Raw genomic sequence first — 21,188 nt, 5'->3', positions numbered from 1 at the left:
TTTCCCAATGTTACCCAACTCATATTCTACACTCTAGTCACTGAGCTTCTCAAATGCCATGTTCTTTTGCAATCCTAGCTAAACTCTACATGTAAATTTCTGTGCTTGAGTGCCAATGCAAATTCGAACTCCTTTCTGATTCAGCTCAAGTCCCCTAATCCCCTAGACAAAGCCAATAATTTCAACAGTACTTTGTATGTAGTTTGACCTGAGCATCTGTGAGTACATGTTTTGTGCCCCAGATTATTCTATGAACATCTAGAGCAGAGACTGGTTCATCTCACTCATCCTTGTATCCCCTGTTTTTGCTGCAGCAGTGGAGGGGTTGACACATCTATTATAAAAGAAATTATTAGATCATTGAAAATACTGCATCTTCTCATTAGATCAATAACAACCTCCTGGTGAACAAACAGGAATTATTCTATTAATACATACCAGGCGGCTAACGTTCTAAGAATTTGCCTCACATTCATTCAGTAGTTCCTAAGTACTGACTATGTGCTATTCACAGAGTGGGCTGACAAATTAAAAAAAAAGAAAAAAGAATGAGACATACACATGAAAACCACAAGTAAATTTTGTTCTACTAGCCATTTATATAGAGGGCCACAAAGTAAAGGGTGGTCAAAGTTGCCTGCCAGAATAAGAAAAGGATGAGATAAAAATTCACTGCCTTGAATACCAAGCCAAATATTAGACCAAAAAATCAAATAGATAAAAGTTGGCTGGACACGGTGGCTCACGCCTGTAATCCCAGCACTTTGGAAAGCCGAGGTGGGTGGAACACGAGGTCAGGAGATGGAGACCATCCTGGCCAACATGGTGAAACCCCGTCTCTACTTAAATACAAAAAAAAAAATAGCCAGGTGTGGTGGTGTGCACCTGTACTCCCAGCTACTCAGGAGGTCAGGAGGCTGAGGCAGGGGAATTGCTTGAACCCAGGTGGCGGAGGTTGCAGCGGGTCAAGATCGTGCCACTGCACTCCAGCCCAGATGACAGAGCGAGACCACCTCTCAAAAAAAAAAAAAAGAAAAAAGAAAAAGAAAAAAAAAAAGATAAGTCACTACTCTGTTTAAAGGTTACCTATCACCAGGTGCTGCTCCTTACTTAATTGTAAAAGAATGCTATTAAACGGAACACATTTCAAAACTTGAACTAAGAAATTGTTGCATTGTAAATAAGATACATACGAAATACCAAATAGGCACCAAGAAACTTGATTTCTACTCTTGGTCTGCACGAATGTTCTGAGAGACCTTGAATAAATCACCTAACCCTCTCTGGGCCTTTGTTTTCAACTCAATGAAATGGAAATGAGAATAGTATCTCCCCTATCCACCCACTGAAAAAGCCAGGGAGTTAATGTATGTGAAAGTGCTCTGAAAAAGAAAACAAAATCACTTTACACATATAAATAATGTCTGTAGCTAGGATTACAAAATGATTCTTGAATAATTCTTCACAAAGCAAAAAGACAGTATCTCTTTTATTATGTTTGCTTATTTCTGCTGAAGATAAAGTCATGCTCCTTATAAGGTTAAAAGCTAGAAGAATGCAATGAAAACCATTTCTAAGATAGAGTTAAAAATCCAACTTTTTGGCATTCACTCATTAATCCAGTCAGTATATACATATACATATACATATATATATGAGCATCAACCATAAATAAAACATTTTCATAAAACCCTATGTGAGGTATTATAAAAGATTCAACAATATGTGAAATCATCTATGCTTCAAATGAGTAGACTCAGAGAAATACTGATATGCATAGATACCTAGATGGGAAGGCAGATATATACATATACAAACACACATATTAAGAGACATTTTGAAAATTAATAGTCATTTCACATGATTTATGAATTTATAAACATGAATGAATGTATAAACATGCATAAAAAATACTGTAGTTCACTGAACAAAGCAGCAAGAGCCATAGGATTCTTCAAGTCATAGCCATAGCTACAAAAACAGAAATACAAAGTGTGTACAATTTTTTTGCCATCAACCCTTTCAGCTATGCATAGAAAAGATTATTTTCAAATGACAAAAAAGCAGTTAGAGGCCGGATGTGGTGGCTCACGCCTGTAATTCCAGCACTTTGGGAGGCCGAGGCGGGTGGATAACTTGAGGTCAGGAGTTCAAGACCAGCCTGGCCAACTTAGCAAAACCCCATCTCTACTAAAAAGACAAAAATTAGCCAGGTGTGGTGGGGGTGCTTGTAGTTCCAGCTACTCAGGAGGCTGAAGCAGGAGAATCACTTGAACCTGGGAAGCGGAGGGTGCAGTGAGCCAAGATCGCGCCACTGCACTCCAGCCTGGGTGGCAGAGTGATACTCCGTTTCAAAAAAAAAAAAAAAAAGCAATTAGATATGTTAACACAGGCTGCGGGTGAGAGGAGAGTATTGAAAAATAGGTCTATTCCTTTTATAAGAAATACAAAGGCCCAGAGACTGAAAGAAAGAAAAGGGATTCTCCTATCCCCACAAGATCAAGTAACAGAGCAATTAACAAATTTTCACTCATAATATGGATAATGAAACTCTCAAAATCCTTATTTGGTAAATCTGCATAAAAGTTCCAAGTTAGGAAAGAGTCGAGAAAAATTTTTAAATGTTCTATATTATGCAGTTAAAAATAAGTCAGGATCTCAGTGGGAAGATGTCTACACCAAATACATTGCTTCTTGGAGTTAGTTATATTTGAATTAATTTCCATATCTCAATTTTTAACCACATTCATCAGTAATTCGCTGAGCGTCAAGGCTTACCGTTTATTTGGATCCTTTATCAAGAGCCCTGAAAGCAATGATTTTGCATCTGAAGAGAGTGTTCGAGGAAACTTAATGTCTTCCATTAATATTAATTCAAAAAGTTTCTCATGGTCCTGGTTGTAGAAAGGTAACCTCCCACACATCATTTCATACATGACAACCCCTAGGCCCCACCAGTCTACTGCTCGGCCATAGTCATTATCTTCTAACACCTAAAAGTGAAATCAGTAAAAAGATTAATTATTATATGTTAACTTTTAAAGCATTATTCATAAAACATAAGATTTTTATATAAAAATGAATCTTAACTTTCAAAGCCTAGGTAGTCTATTCTGAGATCTTGACATTTAAACTGTGAAGCATCCTACAAAAAACACAAATCACATCAAATATGTGGAACATTCAATATATATCCAGAAATGGCCAGTGTACAAAAAAAGGGGCAGGTCGTACAAAAAAAAAATCCCAAGTACATGAATATACATAAGGATCAAATGAAAAACGTTAGCTAGCATATTTACATATTTTTTCTTAGGCCTAGTGACTTTTTCATTCTGGTTCCACCCATGTGGACTTTAAGTAACAACTCAGAGCTAGGGTGTGCTGATTATAGAGCATATAACATGCACTACACATTCTTGCTTTAAGAAGAACTAAGTAATACAAATTAAACAGTGAAAGACAGTAGTAAACAAAGGCAATGTAATGGAGAAGTCTACAGGGCAAGACAATCATTAAGTTTGAAAACCTTTGGAGGTCCCTGTATGTTTCAACTCTTTCTGGAACTATTTAATTGACAAAGTGAATATAATAGCTTATGGTATGAGGTGTAATAAACTTTAATAGCCACAGCTTTGTACCTCACAACAAAAATTTGTTACAGCAAAAAAATGGACTTAATATCTGTGTGGTATATGTCCTTAAATTTTTCCCAAAATATATTACAGGCAAAATAAATTTAGTTAGAAAAGATGAAAAGATATAAAAGTATCCGTTTGCCTATGTTGGAGCAATGTGTTCAAATGGGAACATGGTAACTTACCATTTGCCCCAGGAAAAATTTGGTTTTATCTTTTTATCAGATTTGTTCTTCATCCAATGGAATATTCCTCATCCATATGCAACTTTGAATATTTTATTTTAAAACTGTATTTGATAATCTTAAAGCTTACTTTATTTGATCCTCTCAGCTTTGGAAAACCAGATCAGGAAAACCACATATATGAATTTATCAATTTAAAAACACTTACAACCGATTACAAAAGAGAACATTTGATAAGGACAAAGTAGTACTTGTGTTCCAAACTTCCTTGGTTCAAATTAAATATTTTCTGGAAGATTACTCTTACATGACTTTTATTTAAAATTTATCAATAATCTCACAGAATTACAGGTGATATTTTTGACAGTTACATTATGATTACCTAAAAATACTACGAAAGGCACTTTGGTAGGGTATTTAAAGACAAAGGATATAATTTATAAGAAAAAATATGTTACTTAAAAGATCTATTCAGTAAGCATTTCTATTATGAAAAGATTTTTAATTCAATTATATCAATGTTTGCTTTACGGCTAAAAAACTGAAAACTTCACTGGTAGGATATGAACACAAGTTTAGATCCTATGCTTTTCTAGAAATGTTTTGTAAATCACAAACTAACAAAAACATTTTCTGGAAGAACAACAAATTCTAGTTTTCATCATTAGCCTAAAGAATGTATTTTTACTTGTTTGAAATGAGTAATCTGAGAACAAATAGAAAACAAAAAAATAACCTGAAAAAGCAGAAGAAATTCTACTTACATATTTATGTTAAAGGAAATGCTGCATATATTATTTTAAAATACCAGTGACTTCTGATGATTCAAGGATCTATCTCATGGCCAATTAGTAGAATGCACTGTTTGTGGGCCTTTATCTAACTGACACAAGATTTTAACTAATAACAACAAAAAAATTTAAATCTAAGTAACCTTTAACTGCATTCCTACAACACCAATAAAACAGTGGCATATATGGAAAGGAGCCAAATGTGGTTTTTAACCTCTTTTTTTCATAAAACCATAAAAAGCATAAAAGCTGGATTAACTGCCTCCCGAACCCACATTTCACCAGCCGGGTTCTCATCCCCAGCTGGCAAAACTGGCAATCCTTTATTTTTGTTTAAATACCTGGTTTGCAGCCAGAAGGGAAAGTGAGTACATAAAAAAAAGGGATTTTTATTTTTGAAGAGAAATAAGCAACTGAAAAATAAAATTGCATTGTAAAAAAATCTGTTTGATAAAATAAATTTTATTTAGCTTTGTAAAATGAATATTGATTCTTAAAATAAGTGATTTTGCCTCTGAACATACGTGCTTTAATTGATCTACAGATACATAATGCTATAATTAGAACTGTTTGCCGTATCACTTTGTATTAAATAAAACTGACGTAACGTATTGTCTTCCTGACATGTAAACTTAAGCAATGCTGAGGAGAAAACACCCTAACAACTAAAATCCCTCTTTACCTAAGAGATTTCACTATCAGTTAGAAAGATTTTTGTTCAAATCCTATCTCCAAACAGCTATAAGATGAAACATATATAAATAAAAATAATTACACTATCTTATATGTGGATATATATGTTCCCACTATTCAAACAATATCTTTTCTCTTTCCTGAGTCTACATTATTTCAAAACACAATACTTTTAAATACTCTGGAAATCCCACAGTCAAATTAACCAATTTGAATCCAATAACCTCTTTCAGATTATTTTAAGAAGACAATTTTTCTCCCTCTACTCAAAGCACTTATTATTCTATAAATACATAACATATACAATTTACATTTTTTTAACTTAAGGATTGCAAAGTCTTTCTGGCTACCTCTGAGAATTTTTTTTTCTAGCTAAAAGGCTAATTTATTTCATGGTTATTGTGAGGGCTGGCTGAAAGGTATGATAAACAGTGGTATAACGGACAGGTACAACAACGGTAGAGCATATTTCAACTTCATTAAAAGATAATTTCTCATACAATTTGGATATAAATACAGATCAAAATATGCTCCTGAAAAATCCAATGAAAGATTTATCTTGAAGAAATAAACTTGCATCTCTTTTCCATAAAACCAACGTTACTGACTTAAATGAAACCCAAACTTTAAATAGGAAAGCAGACATTTGGTATTTCCTCTACCCCTACAGTCCTTTATAACCACAGATGTAGTTGTACTTTATACCTACCTTCAACACAAATGCCCAAACAGAGATGAAAGAGGGGATTTGGAACATTAAAAAAAAATGCAATTGTTACAGACTGATGAGTGGTCACATCAAATGAAAACTCAAACAGAGCACAAACTCTAGAAAATAAGGCTTTATTTCTAATAGGAGCCAGAAATTGCTTTACTTTCTGATATGATAAAACCTAAGACTCAAGGAGGTTACAGCAGATACAAACTAACATTAAATACCCTGGAAATATCTGATCAATATTTGATGAAGACACTTACATTTACAAAACAGCCAGGTGAGTTAATAACAATTCAAGAACTAATGTGTTTTAATTTCAAAGAATGATATTGAATGAGAAACTACATATTTTTAAATGATACTATCAATTCAAGTTTCCAATGTAAATATTTATTTGGCTAATGGGCCTTTAAAAAAAAAAATCTATTCATTCCAATATTCTTTTACCAGGAGGATTTACTAGGAGGTTAAAGGAACACCTCCCTCAGCCTACCCACCAGGCCACACAATGCACCCAAGGCAAGCAATTATAAGGAGGCTATGTATGCCCTGGAGTGGCTTACTGCTCAATCAATAATCCTGACAGAACAGATGGGGGAAAAAATTAAACATCTAAACAAACTGTCTGCACACCTATGTTGTGAAAGTAAACTGCGAACTTGGATGAACCAATTTACCACTAATTCAAAAAAAAAAGTTTTTTCCAGTAGTCTTACATTTCAGGTAACTGATAGATGTGTGTTTTATACCTAAACACACATCTGTATCATTTATCATTTATGGGAGCCCTTCATATATTCTTAACATCACAGGTATGGGCTAAGAAAAAAAGACCTATAAATCTTCTCATTCAGATTTTAAAGTGAACTGCAGTTTCAGGAAAAGTATCCATTTCAATACATAAGATTATAAATTCTACAGTTGCTTGGTATTTTCTTCATAAATACATATTTTATAACTATTTCTCAACTGCTTTAATAATTTTTAAGCGACAGCAACTGTCAATGCCATTTGCTATGAATTGTATGAAGGCTGTACGCTTTATGGCCACCTCTCCTAGCACACACAAATACTTGTACACGGTTAACATCGTACTTTCAAAAGCAAACTCTGGCTAGCACAGGAAAAATCCTACGACAAGAGAAAGGCTAAATGGATACAATAATGATGATTAGATCATACTTACACATATCTTCCAAGAGATTTCTATACTTCTTTTTTATTCTGAAGCAATAGACATTATGGGATTCCAAGAAACTGAGCCTTTATAACCCAAGTAACAATAGCCATTGTAAAATACTATAGGTAATCACTAGTGTTCCCAGTTAGGGTTAGTTTTGTGTATGTTCTCATGGTACAGAGAATTTAAAATTAAACTTTGTGCTTAAACTAGAATCATACCAAAGTACTGAATGCAAATATTCTGTTAAAGCCAAAAGACCATATAACATTGAAAAGAAGTTAGGGCAAAAAATAGCTACTTTAAGAACTGACAGACCTCTAAGTAAGTACAAGATGCCACTTATAAACATTGAGAGGCGTTAATTCCATTTTAGTTCATATTTAAACAATGTCTAATTATGAGATAAAATGGAATGGCTTGTAATATTACCCAGAAAATCATATAAAATAGCAACATACTATAGAAAGAAATTAAATATATTCAACTAAACAGTAAGCCAACTCATATGAGAGTTAGAAGTTCTTAAATATGAATTCTAACTATAGAGCAGACAACTTCTATCTGAACTCATCCCTCTACTCCTTTAATGTTCCCTTTAATCATGGTGATGAGATCTTTTCTGAATTACCAGGAATATTAAGGTTTTCAAAATTACCCCAGGTGGATAGATATCATATGAATTATTAACAGGTAAATAAAATGCTAGGGTTGTCCACAATTTTAGAAAGGCTACTAAAACAACTCTTTCTTTTCACAGAAAGCATAGAGATTCTAAGACTAGCTTTACAATCTGCTGGAATATAGTAGAACTTTGTGCAAAGACTAATCAGAATGTAACTACATGTGCTACTATTTTTACCTACAGATTAAATGTGCAAACATATGTAACTAGCCTCATACATTTCTCTTCAGACCTCCTAAAAACAATATTGGCAGCACCCACAAAATGACATATTTTACATTTATTCTTTGTTGGATTTAAAATAAAGAAAATTCTATTTAGTACATTTCGAGTAAGTTAGCTTCTAAACATTTCCCACACCTGCAACACTAGTCCACGCCCTGGCACCTCCTTTATTACCTTTTCTGGAAGTTAATCTATATCTTTGATTTTTAATTTATATACAATTTAATCTCCATTTGTACTATGACCTAAAACGATGACTTTGAGCAAATCTTTGTATCAAAATAGTTATCAAAATATTCTCATCTATTTCAGCTATTTTAAAAATGTTACATTATGTTACATTATATGTAAGATATTAAAGACAGTAGGTTTCAAAGAAAAAAATCTGGAAAATTAGAGCAAGTGAAATGTTTTCTAAGAATGGGATTCTAAAAAACTAAAAAGAATGCATCAAATACTGCTTCAGTAACTGGAAAAACAAATCATTTTACATTTAGATGAAATAAAATTATATACATTTTTTTCTCAATAGCAACCACAGCTAGATATTATATATTTCCCAACAATCAAGTCATTTTTTGCAATCTTTGTTAGTTCTAACTCGATTATCAAATAATTTTTATTTTTACACTATTACAGAAGTGCATTTCTCTAGGTTTCCAAAACCACCTTATTCAACCTTCCCCATCTGTCACCATCTGCTTCTTTTTAGCATGTACTTTTTGTGTGATCACATAAGCATGTGAAAACTAACTAACATTCAGATGATTATCTGCTGGTACATTTGAGGACTGGGCATAATAAAAGTGAACTGCCAAAACGCACTTAACACTTTTAATTTTGTTGGGTCTTGCATGTAAGCTACATTTGATTTTCAAACTGTTTTACAGTTGGAAAGTTGATCAGGTACTGCTAACTCAAGAGCAAAGCTGAGACTCTAAATAATTAGCACTGCATAAAATGGTTTGGATTCAATAGAAGCCAAATCAAATAATAAAATTTAACAGTAAGAGTTTATATGTGATTTCTAATTTCTTTTATAATTTCTAGGTGTGAAAATACAGCACAGATTATAAAAACAAAATCCCCTCAAGATATCATATGATCCATAATTTACTATAAGTTTATTTCCTTCTAATGTACAAAAGAGCAAAGGTACATTCATTTAAAGCTACACATGCAAATGCAGTTTTCAGGACGTAGCACACTAAATGCATAGTGCATATGCCAGCTAGAACTGAACCTCTGTAACCTGTTAAAAACACAAAACAAAACAAAAACTAGCCTTTTCTACATTAACAGTATTGTTAAATTCTTCCCAAGCTGGAAAACTGCATTGTAAGCTGCATCCTTCCTCAAAAGAGATAACAGAACAATACCTTAAAAATATTTTTTTCAACAAATGGCACATTTATACTGTAAGTTTTATGTTTTCCTCATTTGCCACAAGAAACAAATTAAGTTCACTTAAACCTAAGTTTATTTTAAAACCTGCCATGTATCTGACATTGAACATTTAATAAACTGGCTTTAAACTGATTTTTAACACTCTTTGTGAAGTATCTTCAAAATACCCTTCACCCGTCTTCATACCAGATTAAAAAAACATAAAAGGTGAAGGAACACTATTGCTAGGTGAAGTATAGGTTGCAGCAAGATTCCTACATAATGTGTAAACAAATCTTCTGTAAAGACAGAAGGGATAATGTTGACAGTGAGTCATTCACAAGAGAAGCAGTAGTCAAGAATGTATTACAGATTTGATACACAACTACTACTCCTAATATTGTCACAAAAAGCCCAGCATTAATAATGGTAATGTACTAGAAATTTCAAGGTCCAAAAAAAGTGAGAGACACCATCTGAGGTAAAAAGAAGAGGCTGGCTTCAGCTCCTGCCAATCCCTCCCTAACACTGACCATGTAAATCTGATCACAGTATCGCCTTGCTCTCAATTCACAAGTGATTTTCCCTAGCCCACAGGATCAAATCTAAAACTCTGTTACATTTCAATCCCTATCTATGTGTCCAGCCTCCTCTCCTGCTTCCCCTTTTCCGCTGCCGGACCCTCCCTGCAGGCTTAAGCACGTTTCCTCTTCCTTCCACTCCACTGTATGGAACTAGTAAAACAGTTATTTTCTTGCACAGTAATAACTGTTTTCCATAACTTATCACCTTAGTAAACAGCAAGCCACTTGAGGGCAAAAGACATTTTCTACCATCATTGTATTCCCAGTACCTAAGGTAATGCCTGATACTTAAAAAATATTCAATAAATAATTATTTGATGAATGAATGAGTGTTCTTCAGTAAAATGGTGCCACTGAAGACCAGAATAAAGGAATTAATTCTTATTTTTTAAGGGTAAACACAGTCAGAGTTTAAAAACGCAAGATGTGACACGACATTTAAAATATAAAAGCTACAATTTCATGTTGTTTCAAGATTTCTCATACTCAAATAATAACAACAATAATCACTCTTCCCTATAAAAACATGGTGTCAAGATTTTAATTATGAATCACTGTGTATCAACCAAGGATGGGTATATAAACTGTTTTTAAAGATCAGACTTTTGAAGTATTAAAAAAGGTATACAGAAATGTTTTCTTGTCTTTAAAGAGAAACTCATAATTTTGTGGGAACTATAAACTTTCCATACAGAAACAAGTGTACTCTTCTTGCATTAAATTCTTAATTTGTTCTTCAGCTAATGACATTGCGTAGGAAATAATATCTTTGTTTCTCAGATCATCTGCTTCTTAAATGAGATGTATTCATCTTCTTTAGAAATAATTTACCCTAATTGTGACACAACTAATTTTGTTATTCTAAATATGGCATATCTTTTTCCATAGCAAATTTATAGCAGGGGTAACTGAACTCCAGAGAAACAAATAATTTTTTTGTGACATTTATAAAAACAATTCTATTCTAGAAAATATTTTATTTGAATAAACAAGAAACAGTGTTACTAAAGTTTTACCTAATTCAACCACAAAAATAGAGAATTCTAAACTACAGATTTTTAAAGAGAGAAAATTATATTTTTGGCAAGAAAATAGTAGGAAATTTATTGTATTTTAAATAGTAGCACTTATTTACAATAATTTAACATTGTTGAAATGTAAATGTAATCCCTAGTTGAAAAGAACTATTAGAATAATAGACTAGCATGAGTTACTATATGTATAAGGAATGCGAGCATCATTGGGGATTTTACTTCCTAATTTCTTTTGATTACATTTTCCTGTTGGGCAGGAAATTTACAAAGTATTCATTTAAAAATTATGATTATTTATATTTGTAAGTGGTCTTCAAATTAGGATTTTTTGAGGCCAGGACGTATGTAGTTTAAAAAGTAAAAGTGGGCTTTATAGTCAGACAAACTAATTAGAATCTTCATTACACTTCCACCACTTCCCGGTTGTGTACAGATAACATTTAAACATTCTGATCTCATGTTCCCTCACCTTTAAAAAAAATTGTATTTGCTACCTATCATCAAAGATTATTCCAAATGTTAAATGAAATAGATGTAATGCACTTACACAGCATGTGGCACATAGTAGATGCTCATTAAATAGTTACCCTCACACATCAAGTATTAACACCTCCCTATTTGCCTATAGCCACAAAAACTGTATTGGAGTTTGAGGGGAAATGGAGCACTAGCTCCTCTCTTTGGAAAGCTCTTCCCTTTTACCTTTGCGATAGGTACCATCTCTTTCCATCAACCATCACTTTCCCTGAACATACTGTCTGTGAAAGATGTTATTTTCCAAAGATGGCTGTGGCAGTATCTCCCATCTCACATGCTCTTCTGCAACGTAAAGGTGTGGTCTCTGTCTCCACCACTTAAACGTGTGCAGGCTTACAACTGCTTCGGGGAGTAAGGGTATGACAGAAATGATGTTGTGTGACTTCCGAAAATAGGCCATAAAAGGAGATGCATAAACAAATGTTCAGAGCAGCAGCATTATTCACAGTAGCCAAAAAATGGATGCAACCCAATGTACATCAGCTGCTGAACAAATAAACGAAATGTGGTTTATCCATACAATGGAATATTATCCAGCCATAAAAAGGAATGAAATAACAATAACATGCTAAAAATGGGAAAGAAGCCAGTCACAGAAGACTCCATACTGTATGATCCCATTTGTATGAAATGTCTACAACAGGCAAATCTATAGAGACAAAAAGTACATCAGTGGTTGCCTACGGGGGAAGGAAGAATGAGGAGCTAATGGGTATGGGGTTTCTTGCTGGAGTGATGAAAATATTCTGGAATTGGACAGTGGTGATAGTTCTACAACTCTGTGAACGTACTAAAAATCACCAAAGTGTGTATTTTAAAGAACAAGTACATAAATTGTACTCCAATTATAAAAATATCTGTGAAATCAAACTTTTAAAAAGTTAATAGTCTTGATGGTTTACTAGGTGGAAACAAAGGCACCATGCAGCTTCTAACGTGTTCCCCAGGACATTTGCTTTTAGCGCTCAGAGCCAAAGAAGTCTGACTGCATTGAAATTGTCATTATGAGGAAGTCCAGACCCATGGACAGAAGGGCTACATATAAGTGCTCCTGCCAACAGCCCAAATAAGTTACTAGTGGACGGCCGGCAGAACTGTCAGACATGTGAGTGAAGATGCTTCCGGATGACTCCAGTCTCCAGCCATAGAATCCTGCTCTCACTGTAAAGTCTTTCAGGCTGAGACCTCATACGTAGTGGAGCAGAAATTAGCTGTCCTTGCTGTGCCCATCTGCATTCCTGATTCACAAAATCCATAATTTTATAGAAAATGGTTGTTTTCCACTGATAAATACTAGGGTGGTTTGTTACACAGCATTAGTAACTGGAACACCATCTACAACAGCCACACCACACCCTTACATTTAATCGTGCTTTTTTTGTTTATGAAACTTAAGACATTATGTTATTTCTTTTTTTATTTTCATTGTCTCCCTCCACTGAAAGCTAAGTTCCCTGAGACTAGGATCCTTTTCTGTCTTGCGCCTGTAACCCCATTATCCAGAAAAGTACCTGATATACAGCAGATATACAATAAATATCTGTTGAATAAACAAATTAATAAATTATTGTGGAACCCTTAGCACAGGGAGGTTACCACTTTGGAGCTTCCTTTGACATAAATTCCAAAATGTAGCTACTGTCATTTCAATAATTTTCCCAATAAAATAATTTTAAATAAACCCACAATACTATAAATTAAAAATCACTGTTGTTTCTAAGGAAAGTCCAAGATGGTTTATAAAAATATAAATATTCTTGCTGAAATCAATTATTCTATTTTAATAAATGAATCAAAATGGGTATAGCCAAGATAAAATGGATATGGCCAAGATATAAAAATTGATTTAATCGACTTTAGTTAGTACCTTTGTGCTTATAGTTTATAAAATTTAATTTCAATATATTCTTGGTCCTACAATATCCCATTATAGCAAATTAAGAACAAAAAAATTTTGATTCAGGTTGAAATATAGATAAAAGTAGTAGACACTAGAGTTAACTTCTAATGCTTAAATGGTTTACTTTACAAAACATTATGTCAATGTTACTTTCCTATTAGTGGAGCCGAAGCCTACCTCTGGTGCCAGATATTCTGGAGTGCCACAGAACGTCTTCATGGTGGCTGCATCTGTGATCCCTTCTTTGCAAAGTCCAAAATCTGTAATTTTTATGTGGCCATCTTTATCCAGCATTAGATTCTCCAACTGTGTATTAAGAAAAATGATATAATTTGTTCTACAGTCTTCAGCAACAGGAAAATACCGTTTTGAAAAACTACTGAATGCTGAGTAAGGTATTTTTGAAACAGGACATAGTTGTTGTAGCTAATAGAACTTTCAGTACTTACAAACCCTGTTGTTTCACGTGTAAAAAGAAACATGTTTTATCAAACACTTCAGGATGATAAAATTTTCTATTTTTAAACCAACAGGAATGAGTGATACTGCTTTAAGAGCCATTATTTTGTAAGTTCTGAAAATTAAAGCCTAGTCAACTTTTCAAAGTAGACATCAATCCTCTCTTTTTTAAAAAAAGAAAATGTGATCTAAACAATCCCAAAGAGATGAGCATCCTCTTCTAGATATTTACAGATGGTTTTCAACAATTTCTCCTGGGAATCTATTGCTATTATAAAATATTCACTTACAGAAATGTTTTTTGGTGGTGCTTGTAAATCAAACCTAAATCTTATTTTGTAAGGTAAGGCGATATCCTCTTTTGCAGTTCTTTGTAATTAAGAAATACCAACCCTTTTAAACATAAAAAGAAAAAGAACATCAAAGTCAAACATTCAACAGTTAATAAAAATATATAGCATAAATGTTATAAAGTTGGACTCTCTTTGAATCCATTAATTCAAAACACCAAAGAAATCTTAAAGATTTAACCAAGTAACAGGATCATGTGGCTCAAGCGGAAAATTATGAAACGTAAAAGAGGAGGAATTTGTGCAAAGCCAACACAATTAGAAATAACAATGTAATCAGCCAGTTCCCCTTGAGCTAATGTGAACCTAAGATTATGATTATCATCACACAAAGATACAGATGAGTTCTGAGTTGGATCATACAGCCTTATGTATTCAGGGCCCATAAAACTTTGCCTACTCATGTAGATACAACCTAAAGGTATTTCTTTGGTCATACAGAAAAAATATATAAAATGTGAAAAGTATATTAACAGGATAAATGGTAGTTAACTTTCATTTAAGGAATAGATTCTTATTCTACTCCTTAATGTGATGACATTTGAAAGAATGTACCTCGACTCTGACGTTAATATCGAATTTAAAACAGATCTCCACTTAAGAACATAAACAGATTATCAGTCATATAAAATATGTTATCATACTCTCTGCCATATTGTCAAATGTCTTATAAACCAGACACTAAATACAGTTAGGCAAGTTGTGTTCACTGAAGCAAAGATCAGAATAAACAAAAGTCCTTTTTTATAGTACTTCAATGTGTTATGTAACTAAACCAAACGCTTGATACACATTTCATGTATACCATATCTCACAGAGGTAAGTCTGGCTTCAATTTTTTTCTACAGAAAGCTGAATGAACCCTAAATATACTGCTGAACCTTTCAAAAAAAAATTTTTTTTTTGAGACAGAGTCTCTGCCACCCAAACTGGAGTGCAGTGGTGTGATCACCTGAGCCTCCTGAATGGCTGGGAACACGGGCACGTGTCACCATGCCTAGCTAATTTCTTAATTTTTTATAGTGACGAGGTCTCACTTTGCTGCCCAAGTTGGTCTCGACCTCCTGGGTTCAAGTAATCCACACACCTCAGCCTCTCAAAGTTCTGGGATTACAGGCATGAGCCACCATGCCTGACCAAATCAAAATTTTTTATTTTATCCAAACTCAGTTATCTTGCATCTTCCTAATATTTCTCTACCATCCAGAACCTATAAATCAAGCCCAATTTGCACAAATGACAGTAAGTCTTGTATACCGAAACCAATCAGAAACATCAAGAGTCTTCATCTCTCCTATTTTCTCTTTCTGCCTTGGTCTGTCTCTTCTCAGCCTCTGGTTTCTCTCTTTTTTCCACCTCTTTCAAACAACCTCTCTTCTTCCTCCCTCCCACTTCGCCATATTGAGAAACGTTAAGTATATACTAAAGCTTCTGTTGTTTTACTGAATAAAAATGTATATGCCCTGTTATTAATTTTTAAAAATATGCTTAATATATAAATATAGCACATAAAATGCTGAAGATCTTTAGTGAATACTCTTTTACTAATACAATACCTTAACAATTCTTGTAAAAATTCCAAATAATACATAATATTGAACAAAATGTGAATGTACTTTCTACACCGTTCCATCCCCGTTAGTTTGGTGTGTAATCTCCTCACATGCTCTGTGTGCATGGGCAAGTCTTCATGAAAACACGACAGACAGGATGCACTATTTCTCCACATTTTCTCAAAGTTATTTCTGAAGTGGCTGGATACAGAAAGACCAAAATGTATAAACACTGCTTTTTAAGACCAAGCTCTCTGTGTGTGTGTATGTGTGTGTAAAATTCTGACTTGCATCTAATTCTGTAACCTCGTATTTCATCTCTGAGCCTCAGATCATGGTTGTGAGATGAAGAATGAAATGAGATGCAAGGATAGGTTTGGGTAAGGAATAGGCTGAGGGTGACCAACTCCCAGTTTGCCCAGAAACGAGGGGTTTCTCAGAATGCAGGACATGTAAGTGCTAAAACTGGGCTGTCCTGGGGAAACCAAGACGGCTAGTTACCCTACTTGTTTTACAAAATAGCTTTTAAAAACGTTACAATGACATAGTAAGAAGTAAGATAAGCCTAAGGGATGATTGTGAGAGATGCAGTAAGGGTCATGGCCATGGGGAACGGTAGTATACTGTCTGGGAGGCAGTGGAGAGGAAAATGGATAAGACTATGGGTTTAAGTCAGAGGGTTCATATTAAAATTTGAGCTTTAACCCTTATTCACTGTGTGACCTTGGGTATATTATTAATTTCTACATGCTTCAATTTCATCTATAAAACAAAAGTAAATAACAGTAACAATCCAACGTGATAGTTTTGAAAATTAAATGAGACGTTAAAGGCAAACTTAACATCCTATAAAAACTGAATAAATGAACTGATCTTTCCCTAAAACATGGTTTATTTGTAAATTGTCATGATGTGGGCTCTTCTAAACAACACTGTATTTTAAAGAAAACAACAAACTTCAAGAGTGGAACCCCATAAAACATTTCTGTCAGCCAAATGACTGTATTAAAAATATTTTTCCATATGCAATAATTTATTTTAAGTAACAAAACACAGGCTGGGCACAGTGGCTCATGCCTGTAATCCCAACAATTTGGGAGGCTGAGGCAGGCAGATTGCTTGAGCTCAGGAGTTTGAGACCAGCCTGGGTAACATGGTGAAACCCCGTATCTACCAATAATAGAAAAAACTAACTGTGCGTGATGGCATGTGCTTGTGGTGCAAGCTACTCTGGAGGCTGAAGCGGGAGGCTCACTTGAGCCCCAGGCGTGTGGGGAGGTTGTTATATGCAGAGATGGTGCCACTGTACTCCAGCCTGGGTGACAGAGTGAAATCTTGTCTCAAAAAAACAAAACACAAATGTTTTATAATTTTCTTTCTTTCTTTTTTTTTGTTTTTGAGACAGGGTCTCGCTCTGTTGCCTAGGCTGGAATGCAGTGGCACAATCACTGCTCACTGTAGCCTCAACCTCCCAGGCTCAATTGATCCTCCCGCCTCAGCCTCCTGAGTACACAGGCATGCACCACTACCATGCCCCGCTAGTTTCTGTTTCTTTCTTTCTTTCTTTTTCTAAGAGATGGTATTTTGCCACGTTGCCCAGGCTGGTCCCGAACTCCTGGGTTCAAACAGTCGGCCCACTCTGCCTCCCAAAGTGCTGGGATTACAAGCTTGAGCTACTGTGCCCAGCCTCATAATTTCTCAGTTATTTTGAAGAAGTGTCCACATTCTTCTATCAATTATTTTGTGTTCTCTCACCACCCTAAAATGTCATTTTGCTGAGCATGAATAACTAAAACTTGTCCACCAAAAATATGAAATAGAGACGCATTAGCTTAAAAAACAATATCCCCAAATCTAATCTTGTATAAAGATAAATCAGGAGATAATAAAATGTCCAGTTCTGTTATACAATACATGATAATTTTACTCAAGATGCATTAACAGAGTTTCTGTAAAATACAGGAACCATTAGCAGGGTGATTCGTAAACCTGCAGACTGCACAGAAAGTCTTTCCAAAGCGTATCAATGGCCTAGATATATCAGTAACATCTGGAAATCACTGTGTTGGTTCATTTAACACTAACATAATGTAAGTAGTGTTTACATTATTTACAGTAGTCATACATTTTTAGGAATCTTTCTACTGTTTAAAGGAGGAAGAAAAAAATTTACAAATGATCTTTCTTTAGTCTTCTAAATCACTTTCCTGTTTCCCTTTGTTAGCCACATAATATGTAATGCATATTGTCACTGACTGCTCAGGTACTCTAAATTTATGAAACTTTACATGCATCTGTGTGATATTCACAGTCAATCTTAGTTTCCAAGATGTAGAGTAGGGCAGCATGCTTATGCTTATGGATGCATCCACTAACAAAAGTAGTGATGAAGTCAAATATGAAATCATAAGAAACAAGACTGTATATTAAATATCTAAGTAGTGCTTACTATTTCTATCAGAGGGTTGTTATCTAAAAGTTCATGTTTTTGAGGAGAGAAAAAAAATCAGACATAGAATTTGTCTGATTTTTTCTCAAATTCTCATAGACGAATTCCTCATAGAATTTCCACCAAAAAAAATGGCAACATTTTTGGTCCAGCTGAAGTGGACAGGCATTATTTGACAGAAGGTCTGGATTCAGTGCATATATGAAGAAATGATAGATTTTAAAACCTTTTTTCCTGGGCTCAGTGGGCACAAAATTGTAACAAAAATTACTATGTTTCCTCCTGTTCTTGCTGATGGCTAGCATACAATTAAACTTTAAAAATCCTAGCTGTCTTAATACAATGCTTCCCAACCTTTTACATTTCACAGTAAAATACAGATTGAAAGTGGTGGGGCATACCAGGTTCACTGGACAAGATGCTTGAAAGCAGAACTCGCTGGCCTGGAGGCCTCTCTGCCAAGGCTCAGTTGTGACCTGTTTGTAGCGCCCAATCTGAGAAGCTATGCTTGAATGTAGGCCAGACTAAATATTTCAAAGTTTAAAAACACCATACATATGGTATCATTTTAATTAAATGACTGACATTGTGATTAACCAAAGGAATGAAAATAGCAGTTCCTGAGGGCTCCGATGACTACTGCAGCAATAGCAATAAACAATTCCTGTCACTCACTCTTAACACCGCATCTGAGCCCACATACATCAAACTCAGTTTTAGGCACCAAGACTCACTCAGGCCCAAGAAGGCAGTAAGGAATTCCTACTCGAAAATTGCAGTTTTAAGTTTAGGGGCATCCAGTGCCAAAATGTCACAAGCTGACCTGCAGAAACTGAATGACCATGGAATGAGGAAAGTGTGCTGAAATTCCGAAAGAGAAACGTTTCTTCACTTCAACCTCTTAATCCAGAAAAGGACTCATCATGTAAATCGACCCCAAATAGGTTGCCAGGCTATTTACAAATTTATTATGAATAAGGAACATAGTTGAATACCAGTACAATTTGATTGTAGAAGTGGAAGGAATGAAGAGCAGTGGCTTAAGATTTCTATATAGGAGGAATCCAGTGACCGTCTGGTTAGCAGTGGGAGCTGGGGAAAGTGTCTTGAGACTCAGCAAGCAAAGCAAGGATGCTTTTCCCATCCAAACTGCATTTATTTGAGGTGAACATGAAGGAGCTGACGAGGTCGAGGAGGGCTATGGTAAAACTCCCTGAAGTCACCCCTTCGTGCCATTACTAAGTGTTAGAAAGTATCTAAATTTGTTTGGTGCTTTCTCATATTAATACCGTAAATGGTTAACTATTCTCACATTAGGTGGGAAACAAGATTAAGTGTTCTACAAATAGGATATAGCAACAAGTTATGTATTATTTTCTCCCATAAACTAGCGAGAAATTAATTCTTAATGAATTCCAGTATCGTTATATTCACCTTTGCAAATGACCCTGTTCAGCCTACGCTGTGCTTAGATGGCCATGGTCATTGGTTGTATTTGTAAAATAAGCTAAGCAGAAAAGAAGATTTTAACATACAATTTGCACTACTGAAGAAGTCTTTGAAGAGATTTCTTCGAATTTTTAGGCAATCATGAAGCAACAGAAGTTTTCCTTAAGTAATCACAAGGAATTTGGGTCCTTAATAAAAATAAAACTTCATTACATGATGTGTATTGACAAATTAAATGAACTTACTTTCTAAAGTACAACGAAGCTTTCAATAATTTTTGTGTTGCTATAAACACTAATTTATTAGGAAACAGGAACTGATAAAAATATCTTAAGTTAACCTGCACATAAAAGAAGGCTTTGTCTCCATTGCTGAATGAGACAGTGGCAAACGGGTATGATTTACTTGAGAAGTGCTGCTACTGCAGGCATAGCAATTGGATTTGCATTTGAACAAAGTCAAAGTTATTAGTAATGAGAACAGAGACAAATCTGAGACTGATCAAAGTGAGTACCTAAATCAGTTCGTGATAATGTTCTTTAATACATCTGGTATAAATATATTTGAAACACTCATTCTCTTACCTTCTGCAGTTTAATTTGCAGTTTAGGCTTACAAAGATTCCCAAAGTTAATCCACTGCATCCCCCCATATGCATCCCCCCACTATAATTTCATTTCAACTCTAGAAGTCAGAATGATATAGTGACAAGAACACTCAATAAGGAGCTAGGATTCAAGAGTTCCAAAAATTCTTACTGCTATCAACTTAGGTCATTACTTTTAGTAAGTCATTTACTAGGCCTCTAGGTTTGAAGGACATCACCTATAAATTAAAGACCAGCTCGAAATTTCTGTGATCTTACCTAAAATACATCATTGTATTATAAATAATCATGTTACTATGGATACAAATCCATACTATGGATACAAATAACATTTGTGTAAGTTTTGGATGTTTGATTTCTTATGTTACATGGATTTTTCTAGGTGTACCTTTACAGTTTCTGTCCTATGCTAAATATATACTTAGATCTTTAAGTTGAGGCTATTTTTTTTTTTTTAAGAAATAAACTCAGGGAGCAGAGACCACTTAATTGTCAAGTAAACTTGGTGAATTGTGCATTTGGTAACTAATTGACTGATATTCATATATAAAGTAAGTACTTTATATTACAGTTCAACAAATATTTTATATTACAGTTTAACAAATTTAGTCTAATTCCATCATCAGAAAGAATGGGGCAGTGGAACTCACTTAATGAGCTTCAATATACCAATATGTTGGCTGGGCACGGCGGCTCATGCCTAATCCCAGCACTTTGGAAGGTTGAGGCGGGCGGATCACGAGGTCAGGAGATCAAGACTAGCCA

At 34.5% G+C, this 21,188-nt stretch overlaps 1 protein-coding gene across 5 annotated transcripts in view; it reads right to left on the bottom strand.

Moving 5' to 3' along the window:
- The window catches only part of AKT3 (AKT serine/threonine kinase 3), a 362,856-nt gene that overhangs the window by 53,887 nt on the left and 287,781 nt on the right, over positions 1 to 21,188 (bottom strand). For all 5 annotated transcript variants that reach the window (XM_005539655.5, XM_065531593.2, XM_065531583.2 and 2 more), the window contains 2 exons: positions 13,734 to 13,862; positions 2,779 to 2,993 (listed from right to left, as the gene is read on the bottom strand). In XM_005539655.5, the coding sequence (XP_005539712.2) occupies positions 2,779 to 2,993; positions 13,734 to 13,862 (344 nt within the window). The remainder of the gene's footprint in view (positions 1 to 2,778; positions 2,994 to 13,733; positions 13,863 to 21,188) is intronic.

Source organism: Macaca fascicularis, chromosome 1 (genome assembly GCF_037993035.2).
Source record: "Macaca fascicularis isolate 582-1 chromosome 1, T2T-MFA8v1.1".
NCBI classification, from domain to species: domain Eukaryota; kingdom Metazoa; phylum Chordata; class Mammalia; order Primates; family Cercopithecidae; genus Macaca; species Macaca fascicularis.
This window is presented reverse-complemented; position numbering and strand designations above follow the sequence as displayed.